Source organism: Gallus gallus, chromosome 27, assembly GCF_016699485.2.
Source record: "Gallus gallus isolate bGalGal1 chromosome 27, bGalGal1.mat.broiler.GRCg7b, whole genome shotgun sequence".
Classification (NCBI taxonomy): Eukaryota; Metazoa; Chordata; class Aves; order Galliformes; family Phasianidae; genus Gallus; species Gallus gallus.
Window position 1 is genome coordinate 3,344,153 of NC_052558.1, and position 20,346 is coordinate 3,364,498.

At 50.3% G+C, this 20,346-nt stretch overlaps 1 protein-coding gene across 1 annotated transcript; it reads left to right on the forward strand.

Moving 5' to 3' along the window:
* Nucleotides 1-6,715: 6,715 nt before the first annotated feature.
* Nucleotides 6,716-8,664, forward strand: HOXB13 (homeobox B13). The gene is made up of 2 exons (XM_001234926.6): nt 6,716-7,360; nt 8,115-8,664. The coding sequence occupies exons 1-2, from the start codon at nt 6,778-6,780 to the stop codon at nt 8,369-8,371; spliced, it is 840 nt and encodes a 279-aa protein (XP_001234927.1). The 5' UTR covers nt 6,716-6,777; the 3' UTR covers nt 8,372-8,664.
* Nucleotides 8,665-20,346: the final 11,682 nt, after the last annotated feature.

Below are 20,346 nucleotides of genomic sequence, written 5' to 3' on the forward strand. Positions count from 1 at the left end.
GTGAAGAGCAGTGAATATCACAACTAACGGAGAAAGGCGCCCCTGTGCCACTGCTGACTCCAGTTCAGCGACCGCACTTCTTTAGCAAAGACGTGGAGAAAGAAGCAATTAACTTTTGTTTTAGCTGTTACTGCAGGGATCTTTCCAGCCGCGATGTCTCCAATCCCAAAGCAATTATTTTCTAATTGATGGGAATTACTTCTGCCGTCCGGACCCGGCTTCCCCCCGTGTGCCGACACCTGTGGGGCTCTGAATTGGGATCCTCCAACGGGGAAGGGGAGGGAGCGGGGATTGGGGGGGTGGGGAGGGGAAGGGGAGCCCCTGTCTTCTCCACTCAGATAGAAACGAGGGGAAGAAAAGAGATCTCGAATGAAGGATTCGAGTAATGCGGTCTCCGGAGTTAGGATTCTGCAGTACGGAACATCAGCATCCGACCGTGTGCAGCTCGTAAACCGACAATCCCTCCATTGTATTCAAGCACGGAATTTAATGCAGTCTGGCACTTCCTGTAAGCAAACAATTCCCCGACCCATCGGCTGATAGTCGGCTTTTTATCTTCCCCCCATTCTGGCAAATGCTGTTTGGGTGTTTATTTGATTCACAGCTTCTCATTCATTTCCCAACCCAAATGAACTCGACCTCAGCTGGACAATCCCAGCAGCATCAAACCGTGGGAAGCCGTGAATTGAACGCTGAAAGGACTGAGTGCTACCTGGATCTGGGTTTGGGCATTCATCGAGTCCTAAAGCTGCTCAGGTCCCCAGGAGCCCCCGGCGAGGCGGGGTCCGCGTCCCCACCCTCAGCCTCCTCTCCGCCCAACGGCGGCGGTCGGGAATGAGGAACGGGGCGGAGCGGGGGGAGAGGTGACCTTTGAAACCCCCCCACCCCGGAGCACAGAGATCCCCGTCCTTCCCTATTGCTGTTCCCACCTCGTGCTGAGCGCTGGGATGCAGGAGCTGAGGAGGGGGGAGGACGCGAATGTCTCCCAGAGGGTTTGCTGTGGCCTCCATCCAGGGGACACGGAGCCCACCCAGCCCTGTGCCGGGGGTGGCTCCCTTTGGACGGTCCCATCACCGTGCTTAGGAAGGCAGAAGGAGCCCATGTGAGCCGCCCGGCCGCTTTTTGATTGTGCACAAATCTCTCCTAGCAGAGCAGATGAGAACAGTAAATAGATAAATAAAAAGCATCCCCAAAAAAGCACTGTCCCAAATTCCCACTGACTGCGACCCGAGTGACGTTTCCACAGCGGGGCTGCCCGGTGGATGTGCTCTGCTCAGATCCCCAATGTTTTGTCTGCTCTGAAGACCTTTATCCAAACGTTTTGCCACGAATATCAGGAAACGTAATTCCCATTGCAATGGGCACTGCAGGGGTTGAGGACCTCAGCTACCATCCTGCTGCTCTGCACACCTCTGTGCCCAGCTTGGTCCTGGAGGAGCCACCACCCATCTCGCTGTGATATGTGCTCCATCCTATTGAGCTCAGGGACACTTTTCTGAATGTAAGGCACGAATCACATCCAGCACTGTAGAGATTGTTATGTTGATGGCTTTGTCCAAAAGTTAAAAGTCTTCTGTCTGGAAAAATCTCTGAATTACCAGAGGGGCTGGAATAGATGATCACCCATTGTGTGCAGTGGAGAAGAGGCAGGAAGGGCTTCACCAGCTGCTATGAGGATGGCCAGAGCCCTAGTGCTGCCTCACAGAGATCCTCAGCATCTGAACAGTCTCATCTGTAGGTTTATGGTGTGAGGTTCCCACCTGCAGGCTGCCCTATGCCCAGCTGCCCTGGCAGCAGCATGTTGTGGGAGAGCTGCTCCTGGTCTTGCTGAGTTCCCACCTGGATTCACCTCCCTCAGGGGGATCCCGGTCCCACGCACATTTTTGAGATGAGAATATCCCTAAAATATTCCTGGTTCCACCTAAAATCTGGCTTATCCCCACCATCCACATGACCGTACCTTTTGCAGGCTGCCTACTGGACCCACAGTCAGGTCCAAGTGGGAAAGCTCAGAGGAAAGGAACAGCTCTTAATGAATGGAACATCAGAAGTACAACAAGCTGCGCACAGAGCAGTTTTTATTCTCTTTTATCCCACAGCAGCTGAAATTATTTGCTTTAGCTGAACAGGAACCTGGGGAACACTGAATTAATCCCTGGGGTGTGCAGTGATGGGTGCTCGCTGCCAAAAAGGGATATGTGCTCAGGCAAAAGTACTGCTCCAGTGGGGTGGGACTCTGTGCAGGATGGATGTGCAGCCACTCACACACACATAGGGGGGTACATGTGCAGAGATGCACATTTTGCCATATTTAAAGGAATAGCACTCGAAGAGCTGGGCTGTACGCAGAGACAACACAGACGTGGATACCCAGCAGTATTTACGGGGCTGTTTCCAGGTTGAGGATGTGCTAAAGTCTCTATTTGCAGTAGCAGATGAGTGCTTATATTTTCTCTCCCTGCTCCAAGACAGGATCATTTGCTTCATAAGCTGTACCCAGGCCACATTGCCTCCGATTTCCTCGGGCTTCTGCTCTGCAGCCAAAGCCATACAGACCCCAACCAGACCTCTTCCTTTCCTGGAGGCAGCAGTGGGGGCAGAATGGGCCCCTTCTGGAGTTTCAGCCCTCCTCTGAGGAGGGCAGGGGGAGGGGGCTTAAAGAGGGGCATATTCCAAAGGAGCTGCAGCCTTTGGGGAACCTGCTGGAGTTTCAACACCATATTTTGGAGAAAGGGAGGGAGAGCCCCGAAGTGGAGGTTTCAGGTTTGTCTGTCCAGGGTGCTCAGCCCTCCTGGTTCCTCAAAGGGAAACTGAAAGGTAGGGAAGAAGCCTTTGGCCAAACAAACCCTGGGAGGGGAGACCTGAAGTGCAGGGATAAAGAGAACCGGGTCCAACAAAATGCTTCAAGTTTGAGGTCGCTCCACATTGCACCCTGAAGAGGGGGGTCAAAAATGTGCTGCAGCGATTGCAGCACAGGGGCTCGGCCAGGAGCAATAGACAAGGATAAAAGGAGAGAAGAGGAGCCAGGCCGTGCTGTCTGTTCCCATGCCAGCTGATTTGTTCAAAGGATCCAAGAGCAACGTGCTATGAAGTACAGATTCCAGCCCTCCAAGCACCAGGGAGGGAAATATTCTCCCCTATGTCCCCCCGAGCTTCGGGGGCTGCCCGTGGGGTGGGAAAGGAGCATCTATCGGTGAAGGGAGAAAGAAAGAAAAGGTCAAAATATTTGCCTTTATTTGATTTTTCTTCCCAGAAATATTGCCAAAATCAGACACCAAAGGGCTGGGCTCCCTTCCAGAGCCAGAACTCAATTTTTCAACAATTGATTATTTCCAAATGTTACGTCTTTAAGTAGTTCCAATTTTTCCCCCTTCAAACTGCTTTGGGGTTTGTGTTGGTTTTGAGGTTGCTTTTTTTTCCCCTCTATTTTGTGAGGATGACCTCAAATTCAATTGCTTTAAAAAAATTACAGACGGTTAAGATCTATTCCAAAGCTTTTTCAGATTCCAGATGGCATAAATATGAAACGGATCCCATCAAGAATATAATATCAGAATAGCTGCAAACTAATAAGCGTATTTAATAATTTCAAATACAGTCATGGAGAGCTGAGAGGAGCTGGTAAATAAATCGATCTTTTCCTTTAAAATAACACCGTTCCCCTTGCTTTATTAGGATATAAAATATCACACCGAATTTTATGTGTAAAATTGTCAAAGAATAGGAATCTTGATATCACTTTGAAAGCCACGGTTGCAACCATTTCCATTGCAAATTGTACTCGAAATGCTCCGACCGTGTTGTAAAGATAAACCAAAGGGGAACGAGACCTCCGAAGATCGCTAATGCCTCCAAGAAATCAGCCCACGTGCAAATGCTGGGGAGAAACCAGGTGGAAAAGTCCCCCCCGATCTCTAATTGAGCGAACCCGAGTGGGAAGTTTGGGGTGAAAACGGGCAGAAAGCAGAACCTCAGCCGGCGCTGCTCCTGGAGCGGGCAGCAGGGCTTTGCCTGCCCGAGGACTCCTTGATAAAGGGTCAAACCTGATTTCCATCCAGCAGCGCTTCTCCTTCCCTCCTTGCACGCTGGGCGCTCTGCTGCCGGATCCCACTTCTTCCTTGAATGAGATATAAAGAAAAAGGGGAAAAAATAATGGCACAAACCAGCGGCCCGACCCGCGGGCAGTCGCTCCTCTGCGTCCGCAGCTCCTCTCCAGCTCGGATCCCTTCGGGTTTTCTCACTCCGAGCGGCCCCGTTCCGACCCCCCGCACCTCCTGGACCCGACGGCGGCCGCGCAGCGCCGCTCTCGGCGTTCACCTTGGCCTTGACCCCGGACGGAGCCCGGCCCGGCCCGGAGCTGCAGCAAACGCGGAGCCGAGCGCTGAGCCGGGAGCGGAGCAAATGGGAGCCGGGGGGAGGGGGGGGGGGGGGGGGGGGACACGAAGGGCATCAAAGGAGAGCGGTCGTTAAACTGTGGAAAGGGGGAAAAAAAGGGCGCTGAAATAGGAAAGGTGGAGGTTAAAAAGATAGAACTTTTATTATTATTTTCTTAATTTTCTTCCTTTTTGTCCTTTTTCCTCGGTTTTTTAAATCTCCCTTTTCTTTCTTTAGTTTCTTTTCCTTTTTTCTCTTTTCTTTTTTCTCCTTTCTTTTTTCTCTTCTTCTCTCCCTTTTCTTTCTTTATTTTTCCTTCTTCTTTCTTTTCTCTTTTTCTTTCTCTTATTTTTACTTCAGTTGTTTTTCTCTTTCTTCTTTCTCTCTTTTCCATTTTTCCTTTTTTCCCTTTCCCGTCTTCCTCCTTTCTCTTTTTTCTACTTTTTCTTCTACTTTCTCTCTCTTTTCGTTCTTACTTTTTTCGCATTTCTTTTTTTCTTATTTCCTTTTTGTCATTTTTCACTTCCCTTTTTTTATTTTTCATTTTTCTTCCTTCTTCCTCTTTTTTTTCCCCTTTTCCTCACGCTTTTCTTCCGAAAGAAAAAAAAGACAAGTAAAAACCACCGCGTCCACCAAGACTCCAAGATTTTCAGCAGCAGCGAACGAGAAAAGCCGAGGCCGGACCCGCAGCTTCGCGCTGATTTTTACCCTTTTTGCTGTGGGACACAGCGGGGCAGGATCCCATAGAGACCCCACGGACCTCCTGAGCTGAAAGGAGCGGTGTTTGCGGGGGGAAAAGTTCTTCAAGGGCTTTTCCTCAGGAGTCGCCGTTGCCGAGCCGGCTCTGCCCCTCTCCCCACTCTGGCCGCAGCCCACCCAGCCACAGACGCATCCACAGGTGGGGATGAGGCTTCAAACCCCCCTCCCGCTAACCCCCCCTCGGGCCGCTTTGCGGAGCCGCTGCTTTCCCGACATGGTCATTGCCTCCCCCCACCTCGGTCAGTTTGGGGTTGGGGGCCTCAGAGCTTCGGTGTCCGAAGACGCGGCAGAAGGAGCAGCGGTGCTGACATTTGGTAACGAGAGAAGAGGAATTCTCGATTTCTTGTGGATTCCTCAAGCTGATCTCTTTGCAAGAAGGAAACGATGCAGAAGCAGCGCGTGAGCTCCTCTGCCCTTTGGGTGACAGTGGTGAAGGTTTCCCCCAGACAAAGACTTTTAGGGGAAAAGGGAGAGGAATAGGAGGGAGAAAGGCTGTGTGTTTGCACCACGGGTACAGGCAATGAAAAACGTGCATACCCCGATCATTTCTGAGCATGCACACACACGTAGGCCTCGGTGTTTTAACTCCAAACTTCTCCACACTGAAATAACCCTCCATTTCCACATCTGCCTGTCCATGCCCTTCTGCAGCTCCACCCAGGTGCACCCAAAGGCTCTCTCTATGATCCCCCTCCATTGCCAAACTTTCCCTTTGAGCTGCTGACTTGGACCCCCATCCTGGAGCTCCATCAGCACCGTGTTAGGAGGCAAAGCTGAGTGCAAAGAGACATATTTTTCCCCACCCTTTGCAGTTGTTTTCTTCTCTTTTCACTCCTTGCTTGTCAGGGCCATGCCTTGGCCTTCCCTGCACTCTGTGTATAGGTTATATATAGGTTTAGGTACAAAGCTGTACCTAATACGGAGGTTAGGTAGAGGTTATGTAGGATATAGGTTTTGTCTTTTTGCCACGTTGGTGTACACTGTGGTGGATGGCTGTAGGAATGTGCATGGGACACAGCCTACGAGCAAGGCCAGGCTGAGGACCCGAGGGGTTCCCCAGGTGTCCCCACGTCCCACGGGAGTTCTTGTGCCCTCAGACCTGAGAGGAAGATGTGGACACATCGCTATGGGATGGTTTGAAACAGAGTCCGTGTTTTTCCACCAGGAATTACTCCTCTGTGCTGCTCTCCATCCTCCCTCCCCTTCTCCCTCTCTCATCCCCCATCCCTCCCTCTATCCCTTCTCACCCCCCTTCTTTTTTTTTTTGTATAATTCACAGGCTTGTACCCGCCTGTCACGTGCTGGGGAGGTTTCCTCCCTCCTCCTCCGACCGCAATAAAAGTATTTTCGCAATTTCTGCAGCCATGCTTTATTAGGGCTGGGCTGGAGGTTTTTTTTTTTTTTTTTTTTTTTTTCTTTTTGTGGGTTTGTGTGGGTTTTTTTTTCCCCTCCTTCTCCGTCCTTTTTCCCCCTCGCAGCAACCAATGAGGCCGGCCCTACCCGTTGCGTCAGGGCAGTCCGGCGGGGCAAGGCAGCTCTCGGCAGCTCTCAGCCTTTTAAAAAGATCCGGGGACCCCCCCTCGGGCAGTACTCGGGTGCAGTCGAGCAGCTTCTCCCCATGCCCCGGCCCCCGTGCCGCCCCGCATGCAGCCCCCTGGCCTCGAGGGGCTCCTGGCTGCCGGCGGCTTCGCAGGCGGCCAAGGCAGGGTCCTGCCGCCCCCCCCTGCCATCGGCTGCCCTTCGCCTCCCCCCGGGATGAACCCCGGTTACCCGACGGAGGAAGCGGCCAAGCCGTGCCTTACGGCCCCCCCGGGCCCCGCCGCCCCGCCGGGCCCCACCGCCTCCGCTCCGCTGCCCTACGGGTACCTGGGCGGGGGGTACTACTCGTGCCGCGTCGCCCGCAGCGCCCTCAAAGCCGGCCCGGCGCAGGGGCCATTTCCCCCCGAGAAGTACCTGGACCCCCCCGCGGGCAGCGAGGACTTCCAGAGCCGTCCCGCAGAGTTGGCTTTCTACCCCGGTTACGGGGCCCCGTACCAGCCAGTGGCCGGGTACCTGGACGTGTCGGTGGTGCCGGGGCTGGGCGGACCCGGGGAGCCGAGGCACGAAGCGCTGCTGCCCGTGGACGGTTACCACCAGCCCTGGGCTCTGGGCGGCAGCTGGAGCGGCCAGATGTGCTGCCCCAAGGAGCAGGGCCAGGCCGGCTACCTCCTGAAATCCGCTTTTGCAGGTAAAGTCCCTGGGCTGGATCTGCGGAGGGGCTGTGAGAGGGGTGGTTGGGAGCAAGGCTTAACTGCTTAAATAAGGCTTATAATAACCTACTGGGAAAAAAAAAATGCTGCTGTCGATCAGGAGATCTTCGTTGTGAGCGAGAGGGCAGCCAGGTTGCAAAATAAGAACTAAGATGTACGATGCCCTTTGTAGCTCGGGCATTGAGGTGGTCGGTGGCACAACGCGGGGGCAGCAGTGGGAATGGGGAAAGAGAATGTGTTATTGCTGGGCTGCCTCACGTTGGTGGTCGTTACCTGGACCCCTCTCCAAAAAAATTAATAATGATAGACAAGTTCAGAGACGAAAAATAATATATAAGTATGTTCAGAGACGAAAAAGCAATGCGTAAATATGTTTAGAAACCAAAAATAAGAACGATATATAAATAAGTTTAAGGGAGAAGGACAATATATTAATAAGTTTAGAGGAGAAAGACTCTATGAATAAATGCAGAGAAGAAAAAATAACATTTAAATAAATTTAGAGGGGAGAAACAAGGCTTGAATCCATGTAAAGAGGAAAACCGTATATGAATAAACATAGAGAGGAAAAAAATAATCTTTAAGCTTCGTTAAGAAATACACTGCGAGTAGATAGGGAGACTGGAGGGAAGGACCGGGGTGGCAGAGGGGAAGGTGCTGCTGCCGGAGGTGGGGGCTCCGGGTGCGTTGTGCCCCCCCCAACCCGGCCCCGCTCAGCCCCATCTCTCCCAGACGCCGCCGCTCCGCTGCCCCCCGACGGCTGCGCCTTCCGCCGGGGCCGCAAGAAGAGGGTCCCGTACAGCAAGGGGCAGCTGAAGGAGCTGGAGAAGGAGTACGCCAGCAGCAAATTCATCACCCGGGACAAGAGGAGGAAGATCTCGGCCGCCACCAACCTTACGGAGAGACAGATCACCATCTGGTTCCAGAACAGGAGGGTGAAAGAGAAAAAAGTCGTCGCCAAAATCAAAAGCAGCAGCGGCGCTCAGTGAGGACGCGGCCACCCCACACCGCAGCCCCAAAGGGTCCCCGGGGCTCCGGCACGTTGAGCGGCACCGGGAGGGGGGTGAAGCGCCGTCCCCATCGGGCAGCGAAGGGCCTTCTGGTCCCGAGGGGCAAAACCCCATCGGCAGATGGGGGCACCGCATGTCGGAAGAGGCAACGTTCCCACCCAGGACCATGTACAGACCTCTCTTTCTGCCTTACCGCGTCGTGTTCGCTCCGTCTCCCGTCGCTTCTGTTCGAACTGCATCAGCAGAGCGCTTTCTAAAAAAAAAAAAAAAAAAAAAAAAAAGCCTAATTGCATTAATTAACCCCGAACGCAACTCCTGTCTGTCTGCGTGCGGCGAGTCGGGGGGGTGGGGGGGTTGGAGGAGGGCACTGCGCACGGATTTGGTCCGCACGACAAAAACCCGAACTTAGAGCCTACAAACAGCATCCCCTTCATTACAGGCAGGAGCATCAAAATGCTCATCGAAGGGGGAAATCCGTACAGCCCAGTCGCGCTCTACGGAAACGCACGCACGTTTCTTGCTTGTGTGGATGCGCGGTGCACGCGTGCACATCCGTATGCACACGCATGGCTGCAGGCACCCGCCGCGTTGCTGTTATGTATCAGAGATGCACATAGGTGTGCCCAGGCACACGGTTAGGATGGCGCCTTATTTTCCCTTTTCTCACCTACGATCTTCGTGTTTGTGTGTCGATATATATACCCAGATGTGTAGACGTATGCATGTACACATGCAGTATGGTACCGGCTGTGTGGATATAAATATATATGCACGTGTTTGTATACATACATACATACAATACATGTATGTTCGTGACTATATTTTGATACGAGTAAATGCAATTTGTATAATTCCATACACGATTTCGTTTGTACTAATATTGTACCCGCCTCCTTCTAATAATGATAGTGATACGTTTCATAGCATGTGCTGAGATAAACCCCGCGTCATACAAAATGATACTGGTGAATATTAAGAAACGCTGTGATCCTTTATGTCAGAATAAATAGGGTGTGAGTACTGGAACCCGCTCTCCTCTGCTCCTTTAGGTGTATTTATGGTGTAAGGGAAGCGCCCGGTGCGTGAGCCCGACCACGTCCACATTCACTGCGTGCTGTTCGGGGCAGCAGCGCTGGGTTTAAGGCTCCTGTAAACCCCAAACAGCCTCGGAAGGGCGAATAAACTCCGGGACCGCTACGACTGCCACCACCCGCGTTGGTTTTCTTTTTCTTTCTGCCTTTTCTTTTGTAAATGCAATGCATTGAACCGCTGCGTGCCCTAAATCGTGATCTTTTCAAGCAGCGATTTTGCTCTTTTTTGAGTCATTTTTAAAGTATTCCAAGCATGGACTGCCGTCATTTTTCTGCTCGTTTTCTCGCACGTATTTCCGAGCCTGGCGTGACGTCACTCCACCATGACGTCACGGGAGGGGAGAGCCAATGGCTCCGGGCTGAGCTTTGCGAGCGATGATGCAATGAGAGGGGAAGAGTGAATCCCTTTGGGGGGGATCCCGTCGGGGCTGCGGGAAGTCCAAATGAGTTGATATGAAAGGAGGAAAATGGGCAATATGGGCGGTGGAAGGGCAGAAATGCTCCTCCACCTTCTGACAGCTGCAGGGATCCGTTAAACTTTGCTCTTCCTCATCTGGATCCTGCTATGAATTACTCTCTATATTGAACCATTTTGTTTGCTTTCTTGCTTGCTCGTTTTTTTACAGTTTCTGGCTGGACGGGTGGCCCAAAGGGTACCATCTCTGCCTCACAGCTGCAGTCTCCATCCCTTCTGCGCAGGAAAATGCCTGGAAACGTTTTGCTGCTTTCCTGAACGTGCCAGGGAATGAGAACCTCAACATCTCTCAAATTCTCTTAAAATCCTTTATCCCTGCGTTAACCTTTATGAGTCCATCAGCCCTCATCTCTGTGCCTGCAGAGGCCGTAGAGCAGAGGCAGCTTTGCCCAAGAGGAAGCAGTCACTCGGATGTTCCCCAGAGATAAGCATATAATCCAATGAAATAATAATAAAAAAATAAATCTGGCTGTGATCTTCAGTGTATCTGAAAGCAACTTTAAAGGAAACCAGGTCGGTTTATAGGTTTGGAAATGGATGCACTCCCCTACGGCACGTGAAGGGTTAATCCTTTTAGTGACATCTTCCTTTTTCCCATCCTTTCCACACAGCTGGGCTCTTTCACCAATGTGGAATGGGCGACAACCAGACCCCCCCCCACCCCCTCCCCAGCCCGATCAGGACAGCTTGACCCCCCCCCTCCTCCCCCCCCAGTGGGAAACTGGGCGAGACTGGGGGATTCGTGCCCCCCCAGCTCCTGTCCTCAGTTCCGGCCCAGAATCCGAGGTGGAAAATGCGGATGGGAAGGGGAGGAGGGAAGTCTCGGGTAGAGCTGTAAAACCTTTACACGGCGGCCCCAGCAAAAGGCGAGAAAGCCCCGACATCCTCGTAAAACGCCGGGAAGGAGCCGCTGCCGGGGGGCACCGGGCCAGGTGAAGGATGCCGGCCCCCTCCCTTTGCCATTGAACTTGAAACTCAGCAAACCTGGGGCAGAGCAGCCCGAAATCCCGGGCAGAGCAGCCCTGGGAGGTCCCGGGTGGGCTGAAGCGGGAGGTGGGGTTGGCTCCAGTATGCTTTCAGTACGAAAATTGGGTTTAAACCAGGGGTGTTGGAAATGTGCCTTAATCCAGCAGCTCCCACCCCGAGATGAGCTGCCCCCTTCCTCTTCTCTTCTCTTCTCTTCTCTTCTCTTCTCTTCTCTTCTCTTCTCTTCTCTTCTCTTCTCTTCTCTTCTCTTCTCTTCTCTTCTCTTCTCTTCTCTTCTCTTCTCTTCTCTTCTCTTCTCTTCTCTTCTCTTCTCTTCTCTTCTCTTCTCTTCTCTTCTCTTCTCTTCTCTTCTCTTCTCTCCTCTCCTCTCCTCTCCTCTCCTCTCCTCTCCTCTCCTCTCCTCTCCTCTCCTCTCCTCTCCTCTCCTCTCCTCTCCTCTCCTCTCCTCTCCTCTCCTCTCCTCTCCTCTCCTCTCCTCTCCTCTCCTCTCCTCTCCTCTCCTCTCCTCTCCTCTCCTCTCCTCTCCTCTCCTCTCCTCTCCTCTCCTCTCCTCTCCTCTCCTCTCCTCTCCTCTCCTCTCCTCTCCTCTCCTCTCCTCTCCTCTCCTCTCCTCTCCTCTTTTTTCCTCTTTTCCTCGATTTTGTTTCCCCTCAGTTACATCAGGATGCACCACAGATACACCTACGAGCAGGCAAAAGGCAGAAACTGTGAGGAAAACACTCCCAAGTCCTTCCCTCCCTCAGCCTTCCCTTTCCCCCCGCCTTTGACTCCTTTCTTTTGTTCAAGTTCATTCCCACTGCACAAAGTGTCTGGGCTTTTTTCCCCCCTTTTTTTCTTCAAAGCATTTTGTCATTGAACTTGAGCCCACGTTGTAAACATTCTTGGGTCTTACAGCATCGTGACGGGATGTCATTAACGGGGACCTCAGACTGCTCTGCGCGCCTCTCTGCTTCTCTCCTTTATGCAGCTCAGAGCAGAATCCCATCCAAACCCCAGCAGCTGAATCAAAGGTGCCTTTTCTACGCCCCGACTCCATTGATTTCCTAATCCGAATCCAAAAATAAAACGCGATATCAAAGAGACCTCTGAGGCTTTTTCTTCCTCTCTCTCCCTTTTATTTTAAACCCCCTTTTTTTCCCTCACTTTTTATTGTTGTTTCAAACACCATGAGGGTGTGTGTGTTGCTGTACACTGTCACGCAGTTTTAGACCCGTTCACAAAACAGGGATAATTTTCATCGTAGTTATACCCAATAAAAATCAAATACAATTCGTTACTCCGAAGCAGTGTCACAGAAACGCCTTTTGTGCGGTGTTACAGTGCTGCACTCCACCGAAAGGCAACATAGAATCAATTTCCTACTGGAATCAGCTTCATTTTTTCCCGTTCGATGGCTTAACATCCTTCTGATTAAGAAATAAATGGAAGAAAAGATGATGGAACAGGTTTATTATTTGCACACGGGCTCCCATTGATGCATCTCACGGAGTGTGACGGAGCCACAGGGATAAGTCCCAAACTGCCACTGATGCGCTCTTCTCATTATGCCTTTTCTCCGACGTACGGGAGCGGCTTCCAAGGGGAAGATCGCAATTTCCCGAGCTGAAATGTAACAGAGCCATCGCTTTCGAATGGCTTTTTTGTTGTTGTTGTTGTTCAAACCGCGCTCCGAACCATCTCAATCCCACCGAAGCGCTCCGTGTGCTGCATGTTAATGCGCGCTTCGAGCTGGGACACCGACGCGTTACGGACCCACGTCCGACTCTGTGCAACAAAACGGCGGAGAACGGGGGGCTCTTCTCAGCCCCTTCGCGGCACCGCCTTTATTTCAGCGCATTCTTTTTTGTCGTTGCTGTAAAACAACGGAGAAGCGGAGCCCGGGACCGCCCGGCTGCGTTCCGCCGGGGACGTCGCCGTTCCCGGAGCGCTGCTCCGCGCCGCGGGTCGGCCCCGTTCCTGAGGATGCGCTCCGAGGGTCGGCAGCAACAGAGAGACAACGGCGGGCTGGGGGTGGGGATAGAACCGGGGTGAGCAGCCCAGATCCAGGAGGAATGCCGGGCATCGCACTCGGCTACGACTGCGGGAAGAGGATGGCAAAAATCCTTCCGAAGCTCCGTTTGCTGTGGGCAGAGTCCACACTGCGTCTGAGCCCACCTTGACAGCATCTCCCGACCCCCAGAACGATTTGCAGCACCTGGAGGCATTGCTCTGGGATTCAGGTTTTATTTTTCCACCGTTCATTCCCAAGGCTGGAGGAGATTTTATTTTATCTTATTTTTTATTTTGTTATTTTAATTATTTTATTATTTTATTATTTTTATTTGATTTCGTTTCTTTTCTTTTTGTTTGATTTCGTTTCATTTCATTTCATTCCATTTTATTTCCTTTCATTCCGTTTCGTTTCTTCATCCCATTCCATTCCACCCCATTCCGTCTCATTCCCTTTCACTTCATTTTTCCCTGTCCTTTCATTGACGACGTGCCCGACTCCTTTTGTTCTGTACGGAAGAAAACCCCTCTGAGCGGCCACAGGAGGGGCACCGCCTGATGAAGAAAAAATAGGTGGAAGTCGGCGCTGCAGCAACGCTGAGCCTGCGGCGTTTTGTTTCATTTCGGTTTGGTTTGTTTTTCACAGAGAAGGGGAAAAAAACCTCAGTGGTGACTCTCTTCAGTCCCATAAAGAAACAAACACATCTAAACGAAAGGATCTGCTGCATTGTCATCCCATTAACACGGTGGCAGTGAGGGGATTTGGGGTGCTGTTGTGGCCAGAAGAAACCCAGATCCCACCTGGACCCCTTGCAGGGACCATTTATCGGAGCCTCCAAGGGGTTCATCTGTTTTACCAGAATTCACTTCCAACCTCAATTTGCTTTCACGCAGCCCTTGAACCATCGCTGGGTCCCACCCCGGAGTGAGAATATCAAAAGTGAAAGGGAATGAGGTGAGGAGATGGCTGAAACAGGCAGACACGAGCACGGACACAGGGATCGGATACAGAGCTTCTGGCAGCACAGAGCCTTCAGATCTGCTTCCCACTGAAAGGCACCGATGTGCAGAGGGGGAGAACGGGATGGAAGCAGAGACAGGGCTGCATTTCCACCAACACATTTCAGCAACACCCAACGGCTGAATTATAAAAGAAGAACCTGGATTGACGGCTTTGTTTCCTTCACTTAGGTCTCGGTTTAGAGGGCCATCACAGTCACGGCTGCTTGAAGCAACATTAATGATGCTTAAACCAGGCAGCTCCCAAGCACCCTGAGGGACATGGGGCTCTGACATCTCTTCCTGCAGCCTCTACCGCCGGAGCAAAGCGGTGTAAATAGCTGGGCTCGCTGGGACAGCCAGCACTCACCTGTTGGCAGCCAAGACAAGAGAAGGAAAGCACTTCTGGCTTGGAAAATTCCAGTAGGAAAAGGCTACCTGGAGGAAATCTGTTTGTGAGAAATGTTGTCTTTAATTTATTAGCGTAGCTTTCAGCGTGCCCTTCCCCATCCCCCAACCGAGGATGGTGAAGTGATATAAATCTCCTTTTATTTTAGCGGTCTCTGGGTCACGTACCTGCATACACATTCACATCCACACACAGAGCCTGGCAAACACTTTTTAAATGAAGCTGTTGTAAATATAAGCACTGCATTTATTTCCTAGTAATAAGTATATATATAATTACTAATTATATAACCCCCCCCCCCCAGCATTTTATGACACAAAACAGGAAAGATACGATACGGAACATCATTAAATTATGTTCAGTGCTATTTTTCTTGTACTAAGAAATACTTGCACCCAAAAAGCCAGGAGCTGTAAGAGGTGCATCTCATTTAGCTTTGGAGAGGACAAGGGTGAGCCTTTCTTTCTGAGAGGCTCTGAGTGCAGCACCTCCCCACAGGTTTCTCTTTAAACTCCCGGGCTTACATTGAAATGAAACAACATTCTACTTGAGTTGTTCAGGAAAACTGTGCTGTCCCTTCCATTGGTTTAACTTTAGAGCAGCCTTCCTAGTTTTAATGTGGAAGACACTGAGAGCATCATTTCATGCACATTTGTAAGCAGAGAACTGGATCCTTTCTGCAGAATGAACCTCGTGATGGCTTCTATTTGTCAGTCCATTATATCCTCTGATCAGTGTCGCTGAGATGCTGACCCAATGCTGCAGCTCCTCTGGGGATGGAGTTAGTGCTTCTTCCAGTGGCAACAGAGATTTCCCCCCACAGCTGATTTCCATGTATCCTCTCTTCCTCTGTCCTGTGCAGGCTGTGGCCCCTTAAGGCAATGCCTTTCAGATGGACAAGTGATTAGCGACCTGCAGTAGCTAAAGGAGCATGTCTCTGTGTGTTCTTCCATATGTGCACCCAGAAACGGTCCCTGTGAGCCTGTAAAGATGAGGCTGAGCCAGGCAGTTGGGAAAGAAGTGGGAATTCATGGCTTCAAAACTTGTTTTATTTATCCAACAAGCCACGTTCTCTCGATAGAAGACAATGGCTTTGGGATGGTCAGAAACACAGAACAAAGGAATAAAGAATGAGTTGAACTCCATGGAGCTCTGTCAGTCTGACACAGCTGGGACCTTGAGCATCCTTGGTGCTGTGTGGTTCATGACCTCTATTCTGTGCTGGGGTGTTCCAAGCTGTCACCACCCTTCCTCCCTCCAATACTAATGCCCACCACTCTTCCTTTCCTTCCTTTCCTTCCTTTCCTTCCTTCCTTCCTTTCCTTCCTTCCTTCCTTCCTTCCTTCCTTCCTTCCTTCCTTCCTTCCTTCCTTCCTTCCTTCCTTCCTTCCTTCCTTCCTTCCTTCCTTCCTTCCTTCCTTCCTTCCTTCCTTCCTTCCTTCCTTCCTTCCTTCCTTCCTTTCCTTCCTTCCTTCCTTCCTTCCTTCCTTCCTTCCTTCCTTCCTTCCTTCCTTCCTTCCTTCCTTCCTTCCTTCCTTCCTTCCTTCCTTCCTTCCTTCCTCCCTCCCTCCCTCCCTCCCTCCCTCTCTCTCTCCCTCTCTCCCTCTCTCCCTCTCTCCCTCCCTTCTCCATGTCCATTTTTTAACCCAGGAAGAAGTTTGCTAGTGCAAAATATTTCCTCGCCTCTGAACTTGAATAGCATTGTGGCAAAACAGTGGCAATCTATTGGGTACTGATCCCCCATGGCACGCACAGTCAAGCAGGGTTTGCCTCTGGGACCATTTGGTGGCTACTGCTTCTACTATTGTCAATTAAACCCAATGTGCAGACCAGTCATTTAGTCGAATTCCTTTATATTCACATTATATCTGTCCTAAAGTATTTGTCAAGAGCCTGAGTGAAACCTTGGATGTTCGTGCTGAGAATAAACAAGGGATTGATTCAGACTGTGACATACGAGCAGCCCACCCAGTTTTGGCTGATGGATATTTCCAGAATTCAATAACAGTACATTAACCTGTATGTTAAAACAAAACAACAACAAACAACACAACAACCACAGAGTTTAATCATTAGGAATAATATGTAAACTGATGTGCTTGATTAGATTTAACAGTGTGTGTAAAGCCATAAAGGCCAGGGCTGAGTTAGAAGAGACAGGCAGGTGCTTCTTGTTAAAATTCTTCTGCTGCAGTGCATGGCAGGTTGGGGTCAATTCCTGTCCTTTGGAGGATCACCATTTTTGCAACATCCATCCATCTCCACTTTAAAATAGTGGAATTTAAAACACTGTTTAACACCTCTCTGTGTCTTAAACATAATCCCAAATACTGTCATTTCTCTTCTTGAATTTACCATCTTACCCCATATTTCAACTCAAAGATGTGTTTCTTACGTAGATGGCTCAGAAAAGTTATTTTGTTCCTATTTCTCTCTCCAAGACATCAAGAATTCAGCACTGAGGTGGCCTCAGCATAATTCTCCACAACCAACAGGAGGAAATTTCCAATCTCCAGCATTTCACAGCAGTGTTTGCCAACCTTGGCCCTTTCCTCCCCAAAGACACTTAAAAGAGAAAGTGCCTTCATCTCAACAGGGAAACAAACAAGGCTGTGCTGCAGCTCTCAGACATCAGGTTTTTGCAAGCAAAGAGAGGTCAGTGGTATTTTAATGGGGATCCTTAGTTAATGTACATTGCCATCTCTGATAAAACCTCGTATTTTTCTGTTCCTATTTTCATGAACTCCCTCTCTCCTTAGTCCTGAGTGCCCCACGGCTTAGGAAGGCTCACAAGGAAAGTTTGCACACAGCAGCAAGGTGCCCCAGGTATGGAATCTCCTGAGCAGACCACAGAACCAGCATCAAAATAAATGTTTACACAAAAATCACACGCCTTAGACTTTATGGCACCTTATGGCTCTGTCTACAGTCTGCCCAGGTGATCCAAGGCCAGCGGTGTTTGTGTGCACCCTACACTCACGCACAGCACACTGCACTTCCAGGGGGAGCAGGAATGCAGCCTCTGAGCAGAGGGAGGTCTTTGTCTGTCTGTCTATCCAGCAGGGCCTGGATCCAAGCACATTACTGCCCTCTGCTCCATTAGCAGGTGAGGAGGGGGTTGAGGAGGCCCCCAGGGCTGGGAATCCTGGCTGGGGTTTGTAGAGGAACCTCATGGAAATGAGTGCTTTGCTTCGATGGCAATCAAAAAGATTCTAATCTCAGCTTTATCATTTTGTTCTCATTGCTGGCTGAGCTTTTCCTCCACAATGACTCAGCTCAGTGCAAATGAAAAAAGGACAAAGCTCATTCCTACGGCCATGCACAGTCCTGGTTTGGAGGGGAAAGGGAGAATCGTGCTTAATAAACCCTTCTCCACACCCTGTCAGTCTGTAAGTGGGTAAAATGTGAGAGCGCTTTACCTCATTCTTATGTTTATTCTGTTTTACCCTTTCTGTAAACCCCTTCTGAATTCGGCAGCACTTTGGACAACTGGCATGTGGGAAACACAGAGGTCCGAATCCATCTGTATGGCACTATCCATGCACTGAGTGAGGCCCTCATTGATGTACATGAGTGGAGATGGCTATTGACCCATCCTCCATTGCTTCACGTCTGTTTTCCCATTTGCTCTGTTTTTGCTGCCAAACTTAATGCTGAGATGCTGATGTTGGGACACTGGCTGCCCCATTTCCTGTCCCTCTCCCAAGTTCCCCACCATCATCAGTCCACACAGGAGGCGAAATCTGGAGTGAGATTCCAGGGCTCATGGCTCCGTTCCTGCTGATGCGGCTCTATTCATTGCCAGTCCCATGTCCTTTCTTGGAGTACTTCTGGCAGTCTTTTCCTACATCTGTGCTCAACCGTCATTCAGACACATTCCACTAAGCCTAAGAGCTACACTAATGCATGAAACGATATGAAGAGATGTACAGAGCAGGACTGGAAACACACAGAGGGTGTTTGGTATCTGCTCACATCCAACCTCTGCTAACCCCCTCCTCTGTGCTATAGCTTACTATTTCACAGAGGTAAAATAGGTGAACTAAAACATTTCCTTGATAAAATGGCTGAAGGTTTTGACTGAAACAACTCCTTGCCAAAATATTTCCCCAAATCAGTTCTGTTCCTTCCCCTTCTCCCCTTAAGTTTTAAAAGGGAAGAGACTGGGATTCCTCAAAGGCAGAAAGAAATGTTGGTTTTCTCTGTTCTCAGCGTGAATTCAAACCCCAAGGCTGAGTGATCTTAAAAAATATATATCCCAAGATTTGTTTTGCATTGATTTACAGCTTTTGCTGTAAAGGAATTAATGTATTTCAGAAGTCCCAAGAGCCCACTGGCTGGGGTACTGCCCTGGGTACTGGAGAGGTTTCAGCTGTACTTCTGGCTTTACCATCATCTCTAATTTTATTTCCGCTTCTTACAGCCATTGTAAAATGCTCAGAGATCTCCATGGAACTTGGCTGTATATGGGCCACTGTCATTTATAGGCAAAGTTGCAAAGAGATCCTCCCCAGTCTGCCCGGTGTCTCTCTTGGCTGATAGCAGCAGGCCAAAATCACTGTGAATTCTGACAAACCTGGGGGGTCTTCCAGCTTGGCTGCCAGCAGCTTTCATATAAAGACTGAGAAGTTGCTGTGTGAGCATGAGGCACTTTGGTCCCCCTGGCTGGAGCACAGGAAATGGATTCACAACTGTTCACAACTTGCTTCAAGACACCAAGAACTTCACTGTCCCCAAATGTATCCCCTTCCTCCACTAACGATTGCCCTTCACTGCTCCCTGAAGTTCACCTTACTCAAATCCTCATCTCTCAGATTTCAAGATGAAAAGCTCAATTACACAGAGCCTCTTTTGGGCCCTCTGGATCATAGTGGGGGTATGCTGGCTGTGCCTGGCGAGGTGAGCAATGCCTGAGCAGCAAGGCTGGATGTCAGCAAAACCCCAAAGGAGAGCACAACTAATTCAATAACTGGAATTTCTAGATGGCCTCTATGGAAAGAGCAGTTTATTCCTATCTCTGCTGCAGGAATTGGGCAGAAGTGTCCCTTGCCTTGCTGCCTGCAGCCTGAGCAGCTGGTGCTGAGCAATGTAGTTGGTAGAGGTATGGGCCTGTCACCTTTCTGGGAGCTTCTGCAGCTCAGCTCCTACGTCTGACCACCTCTGGGAGCAGCCCTGCATGGAAGGAGTGAGAAATCAGAGAGCACAGCTCAGCCAGAACATTTTTTCCCTGCTATCCCACTGTTTGGGCTTAAAAATTAGAAACACACAACAGAATTGGAGGGATGTATCGTTCTTCCTCCTCATTTTTTCTCGTCTTCATTTTCCCCTTTGTTGTGAATGCCAAATACAAGTGGGAAAACGACACCCCGAGGAAACAAGTGGACACCAGTCCATTTGAGCTTCAGGTACAAATCAGAAGCCCTTCCCTCAGTCCATATGTGCAGAGACTGACAGGTGGGGAGGTGCCAGGGGGGCCCCAATCCTTTTTCATGGGATGCTCCAGGGGTCCCACCCACAGGGACAGAGCTGCCGAGCAGTGAGGAGTGACAGGAGGCTCCACTGTCTTCATTCCCCTCCACCCCACCTTCAATTTGCTGCATGCCAGAGGGGAAATGTGCTGTGACCCAAACAAGAGCACAGCTTTTAGGCATCAGATTCTGCCTAAGTGACAATCTCAGATTCAAACCCCTTCCGGAGAGGCTGTTGCAGCTTTTTATAGTGATTTCTCCCCAGCTCTTCCATTTCCCAAGGGCTGGATCATAGCACACACACCCCATCCCTGAGTACCCCGAAGCATTTTCTCCATATCCAGGTTAAATGAGCCAGGAAAGCTGCAGAGAGCCAATGGGCTACATGCAGTTAAAAAGATAGAGGTCCTGAAGCTCCACTTTTTGCAATGAAAAGCAAGAATGGAGAGCGAAATATGAAGCAGATCTGGAATTATGCTGTAGTTATCACTTTGCATCATCCTCAATTCCCATTCTGCAGAAAGTTACAAACATTG